The sequence below is a fragment of the Pterocles gutturalis genome, unplaced genomic scaffold (assembly GCF_000699245.1).
Source record: "Pterocles gutturalis isolate BGI_N339 unplaced genomic scaffold, ASM69924v1 scaffold13507, whole genome shotgun sequence".
Lineage (NCBI taxonomy): Eukaryota > Metazoa > Chordata > Aves > Pterocliformes > Pteroclidae > Pterocles > Pterocles gutturalis.
The window spans coordinates 22,585-44,502 of record NW_010112937.1 but is presented as its reverse complement, the minus strand read 5'-3'; the positions used below and the strand labels follow the sequence as shown (position 1 = coordinate 44,502).

At 43.1% G+C, this 21,918-nt stretch overlaps 1 protein-coding gene across 1 annotated transcript in view; it reads left to right on the top strand.

Annotated features, from left to right (window-relative positions):
• Positions 1–858: 858 nt before the first annotated feature.
• JAKMIP3 (Janus kinase and microtubule interacting protein 3) overlaps positions 859–21,918 on the top strand; it is a 29,264-nt gene continuing 8,204 nt past the window's right edge. Inside the window, exons 1-11 of the mRNA XM_010074261.1 lie at positions 859–993; positions 2,666–3,163; positions 10,338–10,553; positions 12,153–12,272; positions 12,723–12,869; positions 13,520–13,651; positions 14,124–14,159; positions 15,503–15,562; positions 16,978–17,106; positions 18,622–18,750; positions 20,753–20,836. Coding sequence (XP_010072563.1) covers positions 859–993; positions 2,666–3,163; positions 10,338–10,553; positions 12,153–12,272; positions 12,723–12,869; positions 13,520–13,651; positions 14,124–14,159; positions 15,503–15,562; positions 16,978–17,106; positions 18,622–18,750; positions 20,753–20,836 — 1,686 coding nt within the window. The remainder of the gene's footprint in view (positions 994–2,665; positions 3,164–10,337; positions 10,554–12,152; positions 12,273–12,722; positions 12,870–13,519; positions 13,652–14,123; positions 14,160–15,502; positions 15,563–16,977; positions 17,107–18,621; positions 18,751–20,752; positions 20,837–21,918) is intronic.

Here is a 21,918-nt window from a genome sequence, read left to right as displayed (position 1 = left end):
TCTCTTTCCGTGGTGCTTTGTCAAAGTCGTGTCGTTGTAAGAGAAGATTCTTAAGGAAGTATACAAAGTGTGAAAGAAACATAAGGAAACATCCATATTTTGGGATGGAGCACAAGGTACCTACATTCCACTGCTCCAGTGAGAAACAAAACCTCCAGGACGCAGCCCTAACCATTCTGTGATCTTAGCTGCTGTTCTGATGATGCACCACTTGCTCCCGTATGGAAAGCGTCTGTTGCCTTTGGGTGATCTCTGCTTGCTTCCATAGCTTCCTCCTATTGTTATTGCTTTTATTATTTTCATCATGAATATCTAAAAAAGTATTTGTAGGAAATGAATTTTTTTTTTCTAAGACGTTTTTAAAAGAACATAAAGGTATTCTGCCTGTACTGAAAATCGTTTCCCAGCTGTTGCTGCCTCCAAGCTGTGCTGGTGCCAGGAGATGGTGCTTGGACATCCCTCCCAATATCCACATCCTCTGCACTGTGTGAGTTCCACTGCAAATGAAGTGACAGAAAACATTTATAGTTTGTGATTTAAATGTTTTTCTCTAGACAAGTGTAAACCAAAATATTATTACACCGGAGCTCTGTTCAGCCCTTCCTTAAGCCAGGGAAGACCCCCTTTAGCTGGCTGACGTGTACCTCATGCTTTCGAGAAATGTTTTGTGTGTGACCGTGTGTTTCGTGGGTATCGCATTGCCTACCCACCTCCAGCGCTCTGACAGCAGTTATGTGACTTCCCTCCTTCCAGGCAAGTAAGAAAATGTAGTGGGACGGAGGCAAGGACAGGAAGCCCTGAGGGAGCGCTGGGACAAGGGTCTCCGGGCAGGACTCCCCCCTGCCGCGCAGCCTCACCATGTCCAAGAAGGGCGCCAGTAGCCGAGCTCGGGGGGAGAAGCCAGACGCCTTGGCTGCCTTGCAGGCTGCCAACGAAGAGCTCAGGGCCAAGCTCACCGACATCCAGATAGAGCTCCAGCAAGAAAAGAGTAAGGTGTGCATCTTTTCCTTTCCTTTCCTTCCACCATTAATTAAAATAGTCTGTTGTTTCTGTTAGCCACTCTTTGCTCCACTTGTAGCTGCAAGAAAAGAGTAAGGTGTGCATCTTTTCCTTTCCTTTCCTTCCACCATTAATTAAAATAGTCTGTTAGCCACTCTTTGCTCCGCTTGTAGCTGACTTTTACCCGACTTCAGCAATAAATCATCAGCGTGTGTACACCAGCAACTGTCCTTCTGTTGGAAACATGAGGCAACCCCTTTATTGCAGATTTTTAAATTGTTCTCCTTGTATTTATAATATGCATATGGGACAAAAGATCTCTGAAGGTAAGGATGCTTTGGTGTCACAGCTCTTGGTGGGAAAGCCAGGCAGCGAGGATGGCCGGTCCCTCGGCAGGCAGGACTCAGCTGTGGGCAGCACGCTTGCTCCTGCCATGCAGGAAGAAATGAAGTTGAAAAATCATGTAGCTAGGAAGAGATCAGGAAAACCAAACGTCTGCTCAAAACAGATGGCATAATCATAGTGGAGGGCTGAAAGCTGTCCACATCCTTTATTTCTCTCACTAGAACTTTTTCTAGTAAATATTTACCTATTTATGAGGGTGGGTTTTAAATGCAATTTTGTGTTGTTCAGAAATTCTCTTTGCTCATTCTTCTTTTTCACGCTTACACTAATTTCGTTTGGATTTTACGCTCAAAATCCTTCAAATCAGCTGCAATACAGTTTTCGGATGCAGTAATGGGTCTTAGCTCTGCCTCTGATTGCCAAAGTTTAAGGAGGCCCAGTTTCACCCTGAGCCTTAGAGAAAGCAAAAGCCAAAGAGCTTTTAGCAATAGCCTTCAGACCATTTCTCAGTGAGGGCATGAAAAATTCATTTACTTTTCCATAATCCCCCAAATTAGCTTCCCCTGATAAACTTTGGGGTTTTTTTGTTCCAGAATGCTGATAGAGACATGCATTACCATGCAGGGACAGAATGATATTCCGCATTTTTCCATTAATTAGCATCATTATTAGGCACTGTAGACTATGAATCTAATTTTTAAGGAAGCTTCTACGGGTGTGCATATATATATTTAAATAGAACACCTATTAATCCTTTTGTTGCGAAGCAGTGTTTGCAGTTTCAAGACTGAAGACCCTGTTTTCCTTCCCCCTGCCCTCCCCAGTCCTTTCAGTACAACACTGCTCATCACGGCTTCTCCTGAGTTCATGGTATGGTTTTAAATTGAAATATCATTTGACCCTTCTGTGGTCAGAATCAGTTAGTTGTTTGTAATGAATAATTCATTGCTGAAAAAGCATCTGATAAAATGCCGTTGTTTGGAGCTTCACAGTAGCTCACACAGAGCGTTTTTTGTCTTGCATATGTGTGAGAGCTTCTGCAGGTATCCAGCTGAAAAATAAAGTAAGGAGACAGACTTACTCCACAAGATAGTGGCTAATTCCTAAATGTGTATTATCTTAAATGTTAGGTTGTTTCTAGCACATATGACACAAACATGAGCCGAGTTTCTGGACATACACGCTAAAGCACAGACATACAACATTAAGGTCTTGTAAACTTGTATTGTATTGTAAACTGATCCCTACCATTTTTAGAGAATGTTGTAATTTGTATTTATCATTCTGTTGATTATAAATACTTTTCTGATTTTCCTTGTAGGTCAGCAAGTTGGAAAGAGAGAAAAATCAGGAAGTTAAACAGATCAAAGAACACGAACAGCATAAAAGTACAGTGGTGGTAACAGAGCTCAAAGTCAAACTTCATGAAGAGAAAATGAAGGAGCTCCAAGCAGTTCGAGAAGCCCTTTTGAGACAGCACGAAGCTGAACTACTTAGAGTAATAAAAATTAAAGATAATGAAATCCAGAGACTACAGACCCTTCTCAATGCTGTACGCGATGGGGCTCCTGACAAGGTGAAAACGGTGCTGCTCACGGAGGCGAAGGAGGAGGCCAAGAAGGGGTTTGAAGTTGAGAAAATAAAAATGCAGCAAGAAATTTCAGAGCTGAAGGGGGCTAAGAAACAAGTGGAAGAGGCTTTAACTATGGTCATCCAAGCTGACAAAATTAAAGCAGCGGAGATAAGGAGTGTGTATCACTTGCATCAAGAGGAAATCAGCAGAATTAAGAGGGAGTGTGAGAGAGAAATTCGCAGACTGGTACGTGTTGCTATCTGCATCTATGTTTTTACTAACACTGTTGTTATTGACAGTAAGTAAATGAAAGTTCAGTGCTGGACTCAGATGAATGGATAGGGATGGGCATTCAAACTTCTGGAGCTTGCTTCAAATCTGTTTTATGTTTACCAGTAGAGATGTCAAATGTTTTTTAAAAAACGATTAGGATGTTTTGTAAGGAACGTTTTTATCTGTGTCAGTGTCTATTAATATTGTTCACGTTTCAGATAGCAGGAAGAGACCTTGGGTTACGAGCTGGTTAGGGGAGTTCTACAAAACAGTTGATTCCTTGGCCCATGCCTCTGTTTCCCCACCATTTGCCTTACTGCCTTACGATTCACGCAGCCTCGTGAGCGCACAGCTGATTTGCAGGACTGCATCCCATAATTGTTGCTGCCATCCCCAGGGACATGGGAACAAGCATTAACACCCACGCTCTCACGATGCGTATGTTGGGTCTTGTCTCAGTATTTATTCGAAGTTACCATCTTTTTGTGTTTGCCATGTTTTTTATAGCATTCAGTGTCTCTGTATCATTTCATCCATGTCTCTTCTAAGTCATTATCCCTTGACTATTATCCAAATCCTAACAAAAATAAAAACTGCACAGTCAGCTTGCAGACTGGCCCCAAGTCGAAGCACACCAGTGTAGCCATGCTCCAGCAAATGTCCTGCAGAACCTGCCCACCGCAGAGCTAGCATGGTGCCGGCCATGTCCTAAGGAACCAAAGCGAATGACACCGGCTAGTGCACCGTGCGCTGCTCCATTAGTCAGTGGGGGGTTACATACCCTCTATTTAGCTGCCTGCTCTCAGACTTTAGGCTGTGAAGTTTTTTTTCCCTTCATAGATTATTTTATTTTTATCAAAAGGATATGACAATAATTTATAACCAGTTGATCTGTTGATACTGTTCAAATATCCCGCAGTGTAAGTACTTTCTTCTCTAAACATACATTACTAGATGCATTGATTTAATACATCAGATTGAAAGGACGGCTAATGTACATCCTAAATAAACTTGCTGCGTTACACGAAGAGTCCACTCTAATGGCCTCTAATGTAGGAGCCATAAAATAAATATGTTCTTAGTTATAAGGAATAGAGTGGGTTGATGTTATGTTTTCTAAATTGCCTTTGAAAATCAAAGTTTTTTTTAATTCCTGCTTGAAAGAATCATCTTATCTAACTGTACTAATTAAATTACATGATGCCATCATTTTACCAAGCCCTGAGTGCTTCCTGAATGACTTTAAGTACTCTCAGCCCCATTGACTCGACCATAATTTATGTCAATGGGAGCTGTCGGCTCCCAGCACCTCGCAGGGGAGGGCTCTGCCATGCCGGGGGGGAAAGGCTGGTCCCGTGCTCTACAATTAAAGCTCTCCTCTCTATGAAAATGAGGCAATTCTCAAAACACTTCAACTATTACTGAAAACCGGGGCTTTTTTCCGTTTTTGAGGTAGGGACCATAAGTAAAGTGCACTGCCTGAGCCTTCTTGAGGCTGCAATGAGATAGAGAGAAGCGCGGAGCAACCCGAGGGGAGCAGGAGTGGTGCCGGGGACACTGGCTGGGGTCCCGCAGCCCCGCGAGAACCCCTGTGTTAGCTCTGCGTTGTCAGGACTGCACCTTTGTGTAATAGCTGTGGCAGGCATCCAGCCCTCATTTGTTAATGGAGTCTTATCAGGATTTTAAAAGCTCCGTGATTCATGTACAATGCATTATTTAGTCGTTTTAATCAAGGGGTGAAGTAACCTTCAAGCAAATTATTATTTCAAGCCTAGAAAAATGCATCTTTTTTTCTTTAGTCAGAGTAGAGAAAGACAAGTTCTACTTCTTCATGTTTATCCGTGCAATGATGTGAAGTCCTTTAATGTAAGGTAATTTTTGAAGTTATTTGTCTCTGACAGGTACAGTTTTTCACTTCCAAGTGTAGCTATGCAGGCTTAGCCTACAGAAAATACTTCCATACATCATCAGATAAAAAATTTCTTAATAAGGTGATTTAATACTAATCCATTATTCTATTTCCAAATTAAAACTAGGTGGCTTTCTTTATTGGGCAGACAGGAATACATTTGTTGATTAGACTTTCAGAAAAATGTTAGATGGCCTTTAAAGTACCAGCTGTGGTAGGAAGCTACAGCATGAGGCACAAAGGAACTGTAGAGCCATCACATTTACTGCAACCACACTGGAGTTTATTTGGCTCTTCAGCATCATCCTCCTCTGTCAGATTTTGCCAAGGGAGATGCAGGGTATATAAGCTCAGGCTTTGAAAATAACCTGCTCTGCTATGAACCTTTCCCTTTTGTTGACTTGCTACAACTTTGAATTAAGTTAAACAGTCGCATCAAGCCAAAGGCGGTGCCAGTGGATGAACCTGCTCCTCCCCGGGTTTCCAAGGGCAATGCCTGCATTTTCACCCTCTTCCAGCAGAAGAGATCTTGCTGAAGGCACAGCTGCACCATGGCCGGCCAAACCAGCGGTGACTGCCTGTGTGCTGCACTCCTCTCCAGCAGCAAAACCAAATCCAAAATATTCTTGTGGTCAAAAGGAGACTTTGGAATGCAGCTGGAAGCTGCCTCCTCCCCAGCTTGCGTTCCCGTGCCAGGATGTGTTCACAACAGACCCTACATACACAGCAAACAGGCTGTTCCTGGAGGAGTATCATATTTGCAGGTGGTAATTTTGGTAGATTTGCACTACAGGCACGCAGAGGCTTGCAGATTGTTACAGCTGACAAGGTGCAACCTCTCTTTAGAAACGGCTCACGCTTAGTGTTTAGCAAGTAAAAATTCTGGCTATTTATTCAAGTCCTTTTTCAGGTGCTAGGGTAACTGTTACTTGTCGATGCCGATGGCCTTGCACTGATCCCATACAGCAGAGCTGAGCACCTTTCAGTTCTGTGATCAGCACAGGAAAGGAAATAATGTGTTTTGCAAAAGTGAACGTTCAAATATCCTCGCCTCGTGTTTTCTGTTTGCACATATGGCTGTGCTGTTGGTGTCTGCAAAGTCTGAGCGCGATGCGCTCCGGAGAAGCGCAGCTAACCCAGTTAAGCAATCCCTGGCTCAGAAATGTTCATGGGAAAGATGAAAGTCCCTCACAGATGGTAACAAGTATGGCAATGACCTCCTTTCTGCAGAATTTCTAATTTTAGTAAACCTTTTTAAAATTTTAATTTGTGCATTTTAAACCAGTTTAAAATACCACATGAATGTATTTAGTTATGTTCGGATGGTCTCCCGCTAATAACAGCACACCCTGATGGTGTGTGCACATCCAGGGAAAACTGCCCTTCAGTCGGGAGTATTCCCTGAGATTAACTGGCCTCGGATTTTGCTCTAATGGGGATTAAAATTCAGTGTGGTAAAGAGCATTTGAATTTTACTTCAGTGTACATTGGTCAGAAAGGAGAAGTGCGGAACACCAACGGCCACGGCAGCCTCCCTTCCTTCTGTCCCGTTTATAAGGGAACTGAAACAGAAATCAGAAATATGAGATTTGCTGGGGACTGGAAAGTCTTCTTTTCAATTTAAGATAAACTGTAGTTGATGATGCCAACCAAAAGGTTTAATAACACTCCAACACCTCGTGGAAGACCTTTATGGCTTCCTCATGGTAATCCAGCAGCGCAGGCAAAGAGGAGCCCAGTCTTCCCTTATCCCTCCGAACCTCAGTGTTTGCAGGCGCTTCCCTGAGATCTCGCTGTTAGGCAGTGCTAGATGAGTGAAGATGGGTGATTTAAAGGGCGGTGTCAGATGGAAAGTGTGGGAAGCTGACTTTTTAAATATTAATTTTATTGGTGATTGACTTAGTCTTTTCTTGTTTTCATTCCCTTCTATGGTGTAAAGTTACCATATTTGGTGTTGCAAAGGTGTCTCAGCAGTCATCCTGTACTGAAAGGCAGGCACATTATTCAAGGTGAATAATTCCTTCTTGCAAATATGGATTTTTTTTCATCATTTGCAGTTTGAACCTCATTTACAACAGCATTTATTCCAACTAAACCTGGACTACCGAAGGGTTTGGTTGTATATTAAAAACAATACAACATTGCTCCTACATTTTGTATGGTCAGTAAACCTCCTAGTTCTCAATTGTTGCTTTTGCATCTTAGTCCAGTTTGTAAAAACATTTTTCTCTACAGTCCTAAACAAGGAGCCTAGTCTCTGCTGTGCTGTAATCACGTTTGTGGTGTTTTAACACAGGGCTTGGGTTTGGGGCTCCTGCTTTGAAACTGTTGGCATTGGATGTGAGGCTTCTGCTTGTGGCGGTGGGGGTCTGAGACCCGACACACTTCATTATATGGCATTTATCGGTGGCACTGAATAGTTATGCTGTCCTGAGCTTGAGGACAGTACAAAGTACAAAGGGGAGCAAAGGAGGACAATGCAAAGCAGGACTAGTGTGGGGAAAATCTTTAAATCTTTCTTTATGCACAATTATTTCTCCCATCCAATATACTTTACTCTTCAAATACAGTGTAACATTTAATTCTGTTAGAATTTTTGCTCTTCTAAAAATACACCACGTACTTCGCAACGCACAGCTTCTTACTGCGATATACGTTGTAATGTATATTGTAACAAGGGGTTACAATAGGATAAGAGCTGACAACATTTTGCAATTTAGTTTTTCATCTGTACTGAAATAGGGGGAATTTTTCTTGGTCAAAAACCCAAGCCCTGGCTTGTTCCTGTATTGTATCGGCTGTTTCCACCATTTGCAGTGGGGGGAACCAGTGCAGATTAGATGCTGTTCGCTGTACGACAGCCTGATTTAGATGTTAGCTTCAAAGGTGGGTTTCTGGAGTGCCCAGCCACGCTCCCGATGGTGTCTGTGGATTTGCAGAGCTGCAAAGACCCCAGGAACGTCACAAGGAAAAATTTCACAACCAGGGAACCTACGTGTTGGGCTTACAATCGTTATGGAAATAATACATTTAAAAATAATCTCATGGCTGAAGACCAGCTGCACATCAGACCGTGCTAGGCATTGCACCGGGCAGCACAAGGAGGGAATTACAAATTTAGCTTTGCATGGGATTATGTTTGCATAATTGGCATCAGCTGTGCTCACGGGCTGGTTGCTAATTAGCGCTCCCAGATAAATATTCATCCCAAGCCGAGGCAGCCTGCTAGAACTGAAGTGGGAATATCCGCAGCGCGGTCCAGGGCGTGCTCTCAGGTGCTGGGTGCTGCTCTCCGAGGCGCTGGTGCCCTGTCGCGAGCGCTGCTGGTGTCTGAAGGCAGCAGACACACGGTGGGGAGGAGGAGGAGATCCCATCCCAGCGCAGGATGAGGCTGGCGGGCGCGACAGCCTGCCGGGGTGCGCGCCTGGGGACCGGCTCCTCGTCCAGTGAGTTGCAAGTTGTTTCTTGTCTTTGTGTTTCCCTAATGTTACTAATGCTAGGAAGAAATGTGCCAAATAATGTTTTTTTTTTCAGTTTGTGCTATTTCTGCAATGTTGCTGTTTAATAATGGGCTGCAAACATCAAGCTGTCATGTGGGTTTCATGAACGTGAATTTAACCATATGAAGGAAAACGTGAATACTGATGTTTCCTTTGTTGTTTATGAAGATTACGTTCAGGATTTTTTCCTTAGTGAAATACTGTGAAATGTTCTGTGTTTTCTCATCTCTTTGTTCCTCCTAATGTGAAGTGTTGTCTGTGTTGTACCATGCCTTTGTTTCCATACAAATAGGGATCAACTACCCAATGTTCTGCTTATTTTAAGCAAGTAATTGTTTGAGGATGTGTTACCTTTTCATTTATAGATCAGTTCAGATTTAACAGACAGACCTCAGGGGCATCTCTTTGTTTCATTCAAAGTTAGTAGACCGTTGCCTCAGTAGAAAGTGTTGAAAGCATCTCTAATAAAATGGCACCCAAAGTACCTTTGATGTGCTCCATTTTACCAAAAGAATCGAAATTTTGCTCATTCTTGAAACACAGTTTCCACGCAGGTATTTGTGAGCTGTCCTAGGTCGCCTTTTGGGAACGGCCGGCTCTTCCCCAGGGACGAGGTGGATCTCTCCAGATTTGTAGCTCAGTTCCTCCTTCCCTTGGCTGCTGAAGGGCAGGGCTGCCCCAGACAGCCCCAGCCTCCATGCTGCGCAAGGGAGGGCTGTCATGCCCCATCGTGTCCTCTCCCAAGGAATTTATTTCACAGCTGCACTCACCCCCTGCACCCAAAGGCACCTAATGGCAGTAAACTCCCCATACCGTTGCTGGCTGCGTGTAAGCTGCTGACACTTGCTTTTTCCCTGGGTGGGACGTTGTTTGCAGTTGTTGGAAACAAAGTGCTTTGGGTGATCTGTTAATTCACAATGTCATTTTCTTCCAGGTGTACAGACAAAACTAGCAAAGATGAAAGTACTAAATGCAGTCGTCACAAGGCAAAACATTCTTATTTCAAGCAGGCCACATTTTAAAAACTGATCATTTAAATTAAATGGTTAAAGTCTCAAAAACTTATGCCAAAAATCTTATGGGTGTATCATGTCTGAAACCAGATCAGAAGACGTTTTAGGGAAGGTACACGATTTCTTTCTGTCCATAGACTCATTATCTGTAAGCACATGTGGCACCCTGTGGTGTGTGAGTGGAATTAACACTGTATAGCCATGTATCATTTATGTGTATGCAATCCCGCTGGGAAATTCACATTCCTTCTATTTTGGAAATTAAAAGAATATTCAGGTTCTAATGTTTTTCTTTTTTGAAATGATTAATCCAAATTTTCAAAAGGCGATGTCCAAACAGAATGCTGGAAAATCATTGAAATGTTTGAGTGAACTAATCCAAATCATTATACGAATATTAGGTTTTAATTTTTTTTAAGATACCTTGAAATGGTATTGAGAATATGGGGTATTTCCCAATCATTTTAAAGAAAAATGTTCCACCTGAAAAGAGAGATTTTATTCTGGGTGGCCCCCAGAAGAAGAGAAATATCCATGAGTTGATTAAGCAATGTGTATGTTCACTGTCCAATATCCGTTGCTGTTCTGTTTCCAGGAGAGCGTGGTTGTGTTTTCCCTGTGGAGGGATGCCGGCTCTGTTCTCTGGCCGCGTTCGGGGTCATCAGATGCTGTGTTGTTGTCGAGCTGCTGCCTGCCTGTGTGATTGTGTTCTGTTCTCCTTGTAGATGGAGGAGATTAAATTTAAAGACAGAGCAGTCTACGTGCTGGAGAGAGAGTTAGGGGTTCAAGCCGGGCATGCTCAGAGACTGCAGCTCCAAAAGGAGGCTTTAGATGAACAGCTTTCCCAGATCAAAGAGTCTGATCGGCATCTGAGCAGCCCCAAGCGCGAACTTCCTTATGCAAGTGGTGCAGGAGACGCTTCAGATCATTCGGGAAGCCCCGTAAGCACTTTCACATGGTTTCACCTAAACGAACGAGCAGACAGAGTGACAAAATGGCACAAAGCGACAGAATCTTGATGAGAGCACCCTGGAGCAACAGCTTTCCCATAGCCCAGCGGGGGAAACCCCCGGGCACCCTGTTCTTGCTCTCATTTGTTACGATTTCAAACCCAACCTTGTTATGGGAGAGCTCTTGCTTTTTGTCATTTTGTTTCCTGGTTTGGTTGGTTTGGTTTTGCTAGCAGGGTGAAGTTTTTCTGTTCTTCTTCTCTTCCTCTTCCTCACTGTACCATACCTCTGCTGCCTGCCTTAGTCTGACAGCTTGACACCACTTTGCCAACAAATGATGCAAATGCGTTTCTAACCGAGCCATGTATGTGTGCTAGCTTTCGGAACTGCTAACAGTGGATTTTGTGAGCAGATGTACGAGGCCAGTTCACAGAGGGAACATGTGGGAATTGGTGCATGAGAGCTCGGGAAAACCTGCAGTCCTCCTGAGCACCGCTGCTAGCTCAGGTTCTCCTGCTGCCAGCTCGGGTTCTCCTGCTGCCAAGTGCTCTCCCTTTCAGTGCGCCAGAAGGTGAATTCAATACCTGCTGACCTGCTCTGTCCTGTTTCTTTTCTACAATGCAATATCTAGAACATTAAATTTTAGTCACCCTTTCACAATGGCTTTTTTAATATAACTATGGCACCTTTCTGCTTTTGCCTTAATTTGCTAGTATGAGAATTCCCTTGGTTAACTGACCTCGTATATCTGACGTACGCAAATTTTCCTCATTGCTGATTCTCATCAAGATTTCTTTTGCACCAACCTTAATTTTCTCAGTAAAAGTGTAAATACTTATACGTGAGCAAGCCAACCTATTTTATTCTTTGTCCGAGCCTCTCCTGCACCTGTTGAATGAGGAACCCTAGACCTCCCAACAGCTGGGACACTAATTTGCTTGCTACGATTTGGACTCAACTTCCAAACATCAGAACAAATCCTAGACAAGGGGAAAAAGTCTGTCACATTTGTAATCAGATGTAACTTCTCTCTCATTCTGAAGGAGAACACGTCTACCTATATTTCTGTTCATTTGTAATTTGATCTAAGCATTTTCACTCAGCTAAAGTGCCACCCATTTGGCTTTGCGAGTGACCTTTAGCACCCCATAAGGGCCACAGCTTTATGGAAGAAGAGCTTATGCAATGGTATAATTGCATGGAGTTTCCCCCATTTTTAATGTCACTTTCTTATGACAAAGTCCTCAGAGCGGGTGATGTGTCTGAAGCACTCAGTTCAACAGTGGCATGCCTTGGAAACATGGCCTTAATTTTTGATATTTTCTTTTCTGTCTCCAAGTTTACCATTGGTGACTTTGTATTTGCATATACATACTTCTGCATTTGCATACTTTGTTCCATTTTCACTCCTAACTTTCCGTTGGTCTCATCCTGCAGCTTTTGGTGGTCAGTTAGGTTACAGAGGTTACACTCTGCCCTATAATGTTTTGCAGTGTTTGGATTTGGGATAAGAAAAAGGTTGATCTTTGAAAAATATTGATATTGTGTGTACACTTATGAGCAGTTATTTGCAGTTGATCTTTGTTTTAGGAACAGCAGTTGGATGAAAAGGATGCCCGGCGTTTCCAACTTAAAATCGCTGAGCTGAGTGCCATCATCAGGAAGCTGGAGGACCGGAACGCGCTGCTGTCGGAGGAGAGAAATGAGCTGGTGAGTGCAGCAGCAAAGCACAGTGATGACTGCTTGTGAATGCGCTGCCGCGGCCATGCCTTACACCCAAAATATCGAGATATTTTCCCCTGTGCCGTTTTGAAATCATGTCAGGAGTATCTGACTCCTCCTTACACTCTGTATTTGGTGGTATGCCACATCACCCTCATCTTTGCTTATATACCAATGACTTTTTAAGACAGCATTAGCTGGAATTATTTTTATTTGTTTAAATAAATGTATTCCCCATATGGTACACTTGTTGCACAAATTGAATACCTCATGAAGGGGGAACAATCTGCTTCCCAGCGGAAAACACCAAGAGTTTTTGATCAATTCTGCTTTGCAATAGGAGAAAATACAGCTACTGTGAGAGTTAAAGAAAATTATTAATATATTTGACGAATAATAACAGCTCTGGAGATGTTAATTCTCTTTTTTACCTTTCAGTTAAAACGTCTGAGAGAAGCAGAAAGTCAGTATAAGCCCATTTTGGACAAAAATAAACGCCTTAGTAGGAAGAATGAAGAATTGTCACATGCCTTACGTCGAATGGAAAATAAATTAAAATTTGTAACACAAGAAAATATAGCAATGGTAAGTCTCTGTATGCTCCAGGAAGAACATGTGATTTAGGGGCTGCTAAAGTCAGGCGTTATCCCAAACTTGCAAGACAGGAAACTTTCCCCTTTCTGGTGCTTGCCGAGATGTTCTCTGGTGCACTACTGAGTGGTTTGTGGCTTGAACGTGTTTTGTTTTACATAAAATATATTTTATTTTAGCTTTAAAAACAAATAGTTTTGAAGAAAAGAAATTGCATGAGCTCCGGGACTGCTGCAGAGCAGGACGAGTGAGAGCAGCCCAGAAAGAAGCGACACTGGTCCCAGCCCTCTGAATTCCTTCTCCTGCAGCAGAAAGCCACCCAGCTCCTGGCAGAACTAAAGAGCATGGGCAGCCGAGCTGCTGCGAGACCCCGTCTTTGGCAGGCTCACAGGCGGAGTGCGATGGCCCCGCGTGCCCGCTGTCCCTCCAGAGACTGTGATCTTCACACAGCAGTCTGAGGAGCAGGAACACCGGGTGTTTTTGCAGTGTAGGTTTAATGCTCAGCAGAAGGGAAGCAGGATGGCTGCCAGAACAGCCATTAGCTCAGATGTATCACTAGCTGCAAAGGGAAGGGTTATACGCTGTCCTTTGGCAAAGCCTTCTGATCGTTTCCTCTTCTGCCATGTGTGGGTTTTTTTCATTAGAGGCAAAGAGCTGGAACAATAAGGAGACCAAGCTCTTTAAATGACCTTGACCACAGCCAGGAAGAAAGAGAAGTTGATTTCCTGAGAGTACAAGTTATTGAACAGCAAAATATCATTGATGAACTCTCCAAGGTAAGATGTAATACTGCAGCCCTCGCATGAGGTCAACTAAGGCCGTAGCAGAAGAGCAGGAAGCCTGAGCAAGGGATGCTTGAGGTTCTGTGAGCTTAGGGGCATGGCTTGCATCAGTGGGACACGGTGGGTGTTTCTGTGGTTCATAGTAATTGCACTGAATGTAAGTTATCTGGGGCATAGTATTTTGAAGACTCCTTTCAATCCACTTTGCACTCGCATGGCAAAACCATTGCAGTAGGTCCACGTGCGAGAGAAAATGTCAGAGCTCTGTTAGCTGGAGACAGCATCAGGGCTGAAGATCGCTGGGTACAAGGTTGGTGTTTTGCAGTGTCGTGTTTGAGGTTTTGCTTCTTTGTTAACATGTTCTCAGTCTTTGCAAACAGGAAGTACTGAAATCATAATAAGCCTCAAGAAAATACCTTTTTTTTAAGTCTGCAATTATTTACATTATTTCATTCTTTTGCATTAGACGCTGGAAACTGCTGGCTATGTGAAGAGTGTCATGGTAAGATTGACATTAACTTCATTCTCATCTTTATATGCTTTAAATTGCTGTTCACGAGAAGGGTACAATAATGTTTATTATCACCTCTCCATTCAGGCAGCAGGCTATCACAGTGTTTTTCTCAGTGGAGATGTTGTCAAAGGCCACATCAGCAGAAGTTGTTCACCAGAGAAAAATGTAGTGATAGTGCAGAGAAAAGCTCTGGTGAGAGAGGAAAACTGTTTTTTTCACCACCAGCATGACCTTAGAGACAAAAGTCAGCATGGTCACCCTGTCCTGACAGCCGGCAGCAAGTGTCCCCATCTCTGGGACAGCTCTGCCACAGTGGAACTGCATTTTTTTAGAGTCTGACTGCCACTAGCTTTGTCTCGCCCATGCTGGTGTGTTCTCAGTCGCTGCCCTTACCCGACTCATCCCTCTGTTATTATCGGTAAAGATTTTGTGAAGCCGCTAATATGTATTGATAAAATGTTTTGTTCTTCATTGCAAGTGTGCAGGAAGGCTCATGTTGCCAGCCAAAACAAGTATTGGATTTTCTTCTGTCACTGCTGCTGATGTTAGGATTTGCTGTTGGGCTGACGCTAGTGGCACGTTATCAATGTCCCACAGTGTCATCGCATCCTTCTACCAAATGGTTAAATGAAGGATTATAGGGGCTTTCCCTTTAGAACTTTACTCTGTGCACTGCTGGACTTTGCCTGTATTTGCAATCCAGAATAAAAAATGTTTTTTCAGTACTATAAAAAATTGATATGACTCTATGAAGAGTGTAATGGTTTCCACTGAACAAAACAGTTTGCTGGCAGCAATAAATGGTCAAACCTTTTTTCAGAGGCACTGCATACCTGGAGATCCTTAGAGAAGTCAGCTGAGAGTGCTGAGCTCAGTCTCTGGATTTTGTGTAGTCGGGCTGTTACACGTGTGCAGCTTCCAGAGGGCACTACCAGCCGCACACCGAGAGCCGAGGGCAGGGTCAGTCTTTGCTTCTCAGCCCTGGACAGAGCCCGTCTGCCCGAGAAAAGCCAGAGTGTGGGTGTGAATGCACGCGCCTGCTCGCGGAGCAGCTCTGAAATGACGCCTGAGCTGTCGGTGTGTTGCGTTGGCTATAATCAGCTTTCTTTTGATATTTGGATTTTCATGAATATAAAGAGCAATTGCTGCTTGTATGTGGCGCAGTTGGAAGATGTTGGAGTAAAGCCACCATCTGACTGATGAAAGCACGGCTGTTTTGAGGCAGTGGCCAGCATTGGCATCACTATTGCCCAATGACTGCTGGCACTGACATGGTTAATTTAAACAACAGCTCTCTGAAAACAGCTAACATATGTGTCTGATTCTTTCAGGAACGTGATAAGCTGTTAAGGTATAGGAAGCAAAGGAAAAAAATGACAAGAATTCCGAAGGTAAAAAAAAAAAAACAAACCTTGTGTCATGACATGCTGATGGGCACGCTGCTTGCCTGGGGTGTTCCGAGTGCCTCAGAGCCATGTGCAGGGGAACGTACCCATCAAGGGTCTGCACACAGGTCCTGATCCTAAATGTGGGTCACGTAGTTCAAGGACATTCGTGGACTGTGTTGGGATATTCAGAAAAGCTCTGGTAGGGGCATGGGAACTGTTTGCATTGTGCATTATGAGCATTTGCATGCTTTGCGTTTGCCCCGAGCAATCCCCTGGGACCTCGGTGGTATGCGATTGTCTTCAGATGAGACAGATTTTACGAATTAACACATCTCAAAGTGATATTGCAATGGCACTGCCTGCAAACATATGTAGGTTGTAAATAATTCATTGTGGAGTTTAGTAACATGCAAAAATTACTGGTTAAAAGGAGCAACGGCTAGAGCTCAGGGAAAAAGAAAATGTTAGTTAATGAATACTTGGCAGGATGTTAATATAAATATTAACACTGTAACGGCGTTGTAAGGTATAGTGTCAGGGAACTGAGAGCAAGCTGTGTTCTACATAGGAAGAATTATGGTGGTGCTGGAGCTACCAATCTATAAATAACGAATTGCGGTCGATGTGAGATAACTCCTGCCATCCTGCAAATGGCAGCCCACTGCAAATTAAAACAAAAAGCCAAAATCCAGAAGTGTTTTTGTAAGTCAACAACTAAAAATATCTTTAACTGTGTTTGAAATGTCATCAAGCATTTAACAGTAAATCTTTCTTTACCACCACTACCCTCACTCTTTTAAACAGAGAACAGCTTTGAGTGGAAACCTGGATTTCCTCAAGCTGTAAAAACATTGCTGTGGTGATTAACTTCAAATCTTCAAGTAGAATATTTCTTGAAAATCTAACTTTATGTGACAGTTGTCGTGACAGCAGGGAGATTGTGGTGATGCCGATGGATTAACAAAGACGTTTCCATGCACAACTCCTGCCTCACACTGAGATGAACACAAAGAAGTAAAAGGGTGCTCAGCCTTAGCTGGAGAAATTGGGAGGAAAATGCATTAAAAACCCCTCACTGTCAGGGCCTTTGTGCACCATTGCACCTAATAACAAATACAAATACGGGAATTGGGCAATTTGAATAGTTTTAGCTATTGTTAGAGTGCTGTCATGGGGTGAAAAAGCTTTATATGTCTGTACACATAGAGAACAGCTTTTCAGAAGCAGTAGAGGGAGAATTGCCAATAATCTGGAACTGAGGTTCCTCCAAAGGTGTACGCGTTCAAGTCCTCCAGAGGTGCAGAGTTAAGCCATGTGTCCAAAGCCACCGCTGTCCCCCGATGCCATCGGGCTGGCGCAGCCGGTGGCACTGCTGCCGTGCGGTGTCACTGCGCCCGCTGACGCCTTGTCTCTGCCAGAAGCCGGTCGTGGAGACGTTTTTCGGCTACGATGAAGAAGGGTCCTTGGAGTCTGATGGTTCTTCTATCTCGTATCAAACTGATCGGACAGATCAAACCCCTTGCACGCCTGAAGATGACTTGGAAGAGGTATTTGTCAAAAATCTGTGTTATTTTGTTTTGAAACCTCACTACTCATTTTTAATGAAATTCCTGGTCTGTTATGTCATTCGTCTGCCAGAAAATTAAAAATTCATGTTAAATTTAATACTGTACATGTTGGTTCTTATCTCTGGATCTCAAATCATCAGTAATTTCACGACTTTTAGCCAAGCTGGAAATATTGTATCCTAAGAATACTAGATTTAGAATGGGTTTATAGGTGAGAGGTCTAAAGAGGCTGAGAAGCTGGACAGCCCTGGGGAGAGCTGTTCACACGGAGATTTTCTGCAGGTTTGTGCAGGTTTGGCTTGTTTGGTTCAGGTCCTGCTGTTTGTCATTTTGACCTCGGCACAGAGTGCAGCCGTAAGGGGTAAGGTTTATGTTTCTGGAGGGAGCAGTAAGCAGCCCCGTAAAGCAGCAGTCTCCCGAGGAAAGGCTCTCTCCTCGCCAGCGTATTGGGGTTGTGACTTTTCTGGCGGCTCTGGATGCGGAGTGCACAAAGGTTGCTGGTAATCCAAATAAAAATCATTATTCCCGGTACTTTGCAGGGCTTCCCTCCACACGCATTCCCCAGCGTGTGTCAGGTCACTGTACCGTTACATGTTTCTGGGTTTGACAAGAATATTGTCATAACAAAAAATTGCTAATAATGACTTGCAGCCTTATTATGGGATGCTGGCTGCAGCTTTTCATCTGCCAGTTCACCTGTTTCATGGGTTGTAATGAGCTCTGCTAGAAGGGAAGCTAAAGAATTCCTGTCTCCATCATAAAAGATGCATGTCTGGTTACCAGGTGTGTGCGGCACTGCAGGAAGTCTGAATGTATTTTATATGTATGAGCCTATTTATTTTCCATTCTTGTATTGACGTTTTTTTCCCTGCTCAGATAGTACAACGTTTATGCATGCAACCAGCAGTATAATTTCATTTCATGTCAAATGAAATATTCCGGTCAACCTGACATGAAAGCATTTGATGCTGGATATTGTAAGGAGAGTGAAGAAGATGAAGGGCTCTTGTCATGTTGATGTCACCGTTTCTTCAAGTATTAACTCTAGATGAGTGTTTTAATAATTGAGTGACACTGTCAGGCTTGGCTTGTGCTCCAGATTGGAAACCTCCTGTTGTTTCACAAAAGTTGTATTTTCACCTTTAAATGTGACAACTTTGCCCATTACAGTAATAAAGGGTGATTCAGTTGTCAGTGTGTTATATGGATGGCAAGTTTTTATCTTTCTAAGGTGGGGAGAATTGTCTTTTTTTTCCCCTATATTGCATTTTTCTTGAAATAAGTGTATGCAAGAGATGTTTAAGGGGAAAAAGAGAAGTAGCCTGAGGGCACATAAACAAGATCCTTAGTACTATGCTTCCCAAATTGCGTTTTGAAAGTAATAATCTTGGCACTTTTTAGAGAAAGCCCTCTCATATTTTTTTTTAATTATTATTTTCATTGCAGAAAAAAAACAAACAACCTGGTGCAATGCATATTTGTTTTTAATTACAGGGTATGGCCAAGGAAGAGACAGAACTGCGGTTTCGGCAGCTGACGATGGAGTACCAGGCTCTGCAACGAGCATACGCCCTATTGCAAGAACAGGTCGGAGGAACATTGGATGCAGAACGAGAAGTTAAGGTCTAAATGGCTTATATTACATGAAAATAAAGGATTGTTATTGTTTGGGGGTTTCCAATTTACCTGCTTAGGTTGTTTTCAGGCTAAACTGGGGTCAGCCAGTCCCTCCAGCACGCTGCCAACTGGGAGTGCAGGGTGGGGGACTCGGCTGGGCTGGCTGCCGAGGTGGGATCCAGGGTCTCTGACTGCAGCCAGAGCCTGTCCAGCCTCCCCCGGGAAGTGCTGGTGGCTGGAGGAACCATCGTTAATATCGTTAATATGTTTTAGTCTTTTCACCTCTGATCAGTTTAAGAGACATTCAGACAATTTTTATGGGAAAGCCTAAAAATTAAACTCTTTTTCTATAAAAATCTAGGACAGATAGCCTCAAATATATAATGCTTGGTAATTAATTCCTTCTGGATTCTGTGGGATTACATGATTCCTCATAAAATGTTTAGAAGGCTTACAGCTGAGACTTTTTCTTAATTAAATTGGAAAGTGTCCTATGCTGTTCTGCCCGCCTACCTGCCTCACACAGCCCATGTGGCTTCAGACATCTGGCATAAAATGTGATGTTTATTATGAGTGTTTTGTATATTACAAGGGGTTGGCAGGGCTTGTCATGCACAGAATGAAAGGGACAAATTATGTTCTGAGATAACCGTTTGGAGTTTAGTAGGAGAAATGTAACTGCAAAGTCTTAATTTGGCTCCAGATCTATTGTGTGAACATGTTATCCAGGAACACTGACAGTAGTTCAAGGTAAGGATGACAATGCTGAGAGACACCCATATTATCCAAACTGGTGCCACCACAGGGGACAGCTCCGGCACAGCACCACGTGCCACCATGCCATGACTGTCCCCACTGCAGGCAGTTCCCTGGCCCCAGCTAGACATGGCCAAGTTCCTCCAGCTGAATTCCATCATTACAATAACATTTTGGCTTTCCTAGCTGCATAACTAGTCTGGTTTTCTTCCCCTGAATAATTCAAAGAATTAACTGCTGATTTCACTGCTGTCTCCACTGGTGAGCACCTGGCAGCCACCCAGATGTAGCAGCATCCCTTGTCTCCCTGCGCCCTCCCTCTTTGGCAATCAGAGATCATCTCACTCTCTCCAAATGCTCCAACTGCATTGAAACTAACGTTCCCGGGAGCATGTGCTCTGCTCTGAAGTGTTAGGGATTGCACATGGAAAGAAAATCGTAATAAAACAAGACATGCCCAACATGAAAAGTGACTTGATTTTACTTTTTCCGTAGTGAGACAAAAAGAGAGAACAATGCAGGTAATGCAAACAAATAAGATCATTTTTGTTGTAAATAACAAGATAAACAGTAGATAAATGGGTTGAGGAAAGAAAAATTCCTCTAAAACAATATTTTATTAATTAAAAGGTGATAATAATTAAATTTATTCTCCATAAAACACATATAGGAAGGTGATGTATATTTAAGCATGAAGCTACTAGTGAAAAATTACACACAGTGCAGTAAGACCATAGGATAGGGTAGTAAATGCATAGGGAGGAAAGCAGTTTGCCAGTTTGTAGGATTGCATATGTAGGGTCTGTTCTGGGCTTTTTAACCCATCGAAAATTTAAAAGAATCAGGTGTGCCTAGAATTGTGGTGTAAGAATTTCCATTTGTCTTCATGGAGAAATGAATCTTCGCATTACACTGGCTTCTTTAAACACCTTATCCTAGAGCAGGGAAGGCTGCTCACTGCAGACTGCCATAACCAGCTGTAAGAAGCCATTCGTATTTTTCTGTCCTACTGTCTACCTAATGGGATGCTTTTTATGTTAATCTTAAGTGTCAAAATTATTATCCTATCTCACGAACTTCTTTTTATGATTAATGACTAATGTTATGTGCTTAGCTGCAAATTTATTCTGCCAAAGAACTTAAAAAATTATTTGTTAAAAGTATTCAAGTATTTTCTGCACCTGTGTTAGCTTTTGTCTTCTAGAGAAAGTTGGATTTATTATTTTTTTTCTTTTCCCCTCGCATCCTACAGACACGTGAGCAGCTCCAAGCAGAAATCCACCGGTCGCAGGCTCAGATAGAAGACCTGGAGAAGGCTCTGGCCGAGCAGGGGCAGGTAATGGGTGCAGCCAGACACCAGCCTTCCTGCTGGGGTGGGAGGGGGCTCTGGAGATGTGCCTGGTCATGTACTGGTACTCCTGCAGGTGCTGGAGAGTGTTTATGTACGTACAGAATAATCCTGATGGGGCTGTTCACTAGCTGTTTCCTGTCACACGAAGCAGACGTACTCAGGAACCATTTACTGTCCCTGTCAGTGTGCACTGTAGTGACCTACCCTGCACAACCCCGTCACCACTGCACCCCTGATTCAGGGGACGTTAATGTACTATTTCAATAAATCTGTTAATTAATTGAAAAGAAAGCACTTAATATGTGCTTGCTGTGTGGTCTAGCTGGTTTCAAGGAGAGTCAGGCATGCAAGGGCTTTTAAAAACCCCACTCTCCACACTTCCGTGTGGTCGTATCTCCGATATCAGTCCCCAAAGCCCTGAGCCCCCATCAGTGCTTCCATGCCAGCTCCTGAACTCAGCGCCCATTAAAGCCCCGTGTATCTTTGCTGATCTCAGCCTTAATGCCTCACTATCTCCAGCCTAATGGAGAGAACCGCAGACGATGCCTGTGTGAAAGGATCTCTGATGCGCAGATGTTACAGTGAGGGAGAGCAAAAGGCAGCTGCTAAAGGAGTGCCTGAATTCATACATCCGTGCCTAGCTAGTGTTAGGACATTCTCCCTTGTAATGTTCCCCAAACAGAAAAGGGTGTGGGCAGTTTCTGCATCCCTGCCGCAGAGCCGAGTGGCTGTGAGTGCTCACAGCACAGTGTTTTTGAGAACTTTAAAATAATACTAAATCATTTGATCCTTACCTTTCCAGCCCAACCTCTTATTATTGTTAACCTTACTGATAAATAATGTTCTGGGGTTTGTGGCTTTTATATATCCATCAAACTAAGGAATTAGCTTCAAAATAAGGTTTGTTTTGCCTAGCGTTCAGAAATATGTAATCTGTATTCAGTATAATAAAAATTCAATAGTAACTGCATAGCTAGAAATATCCCTTTTAGTGCAAACCAATCTTTTCTATTAAAACATTTTTTTAATCATTGGAGTGTTTCTGTTCCATTTGTATACTATAAACT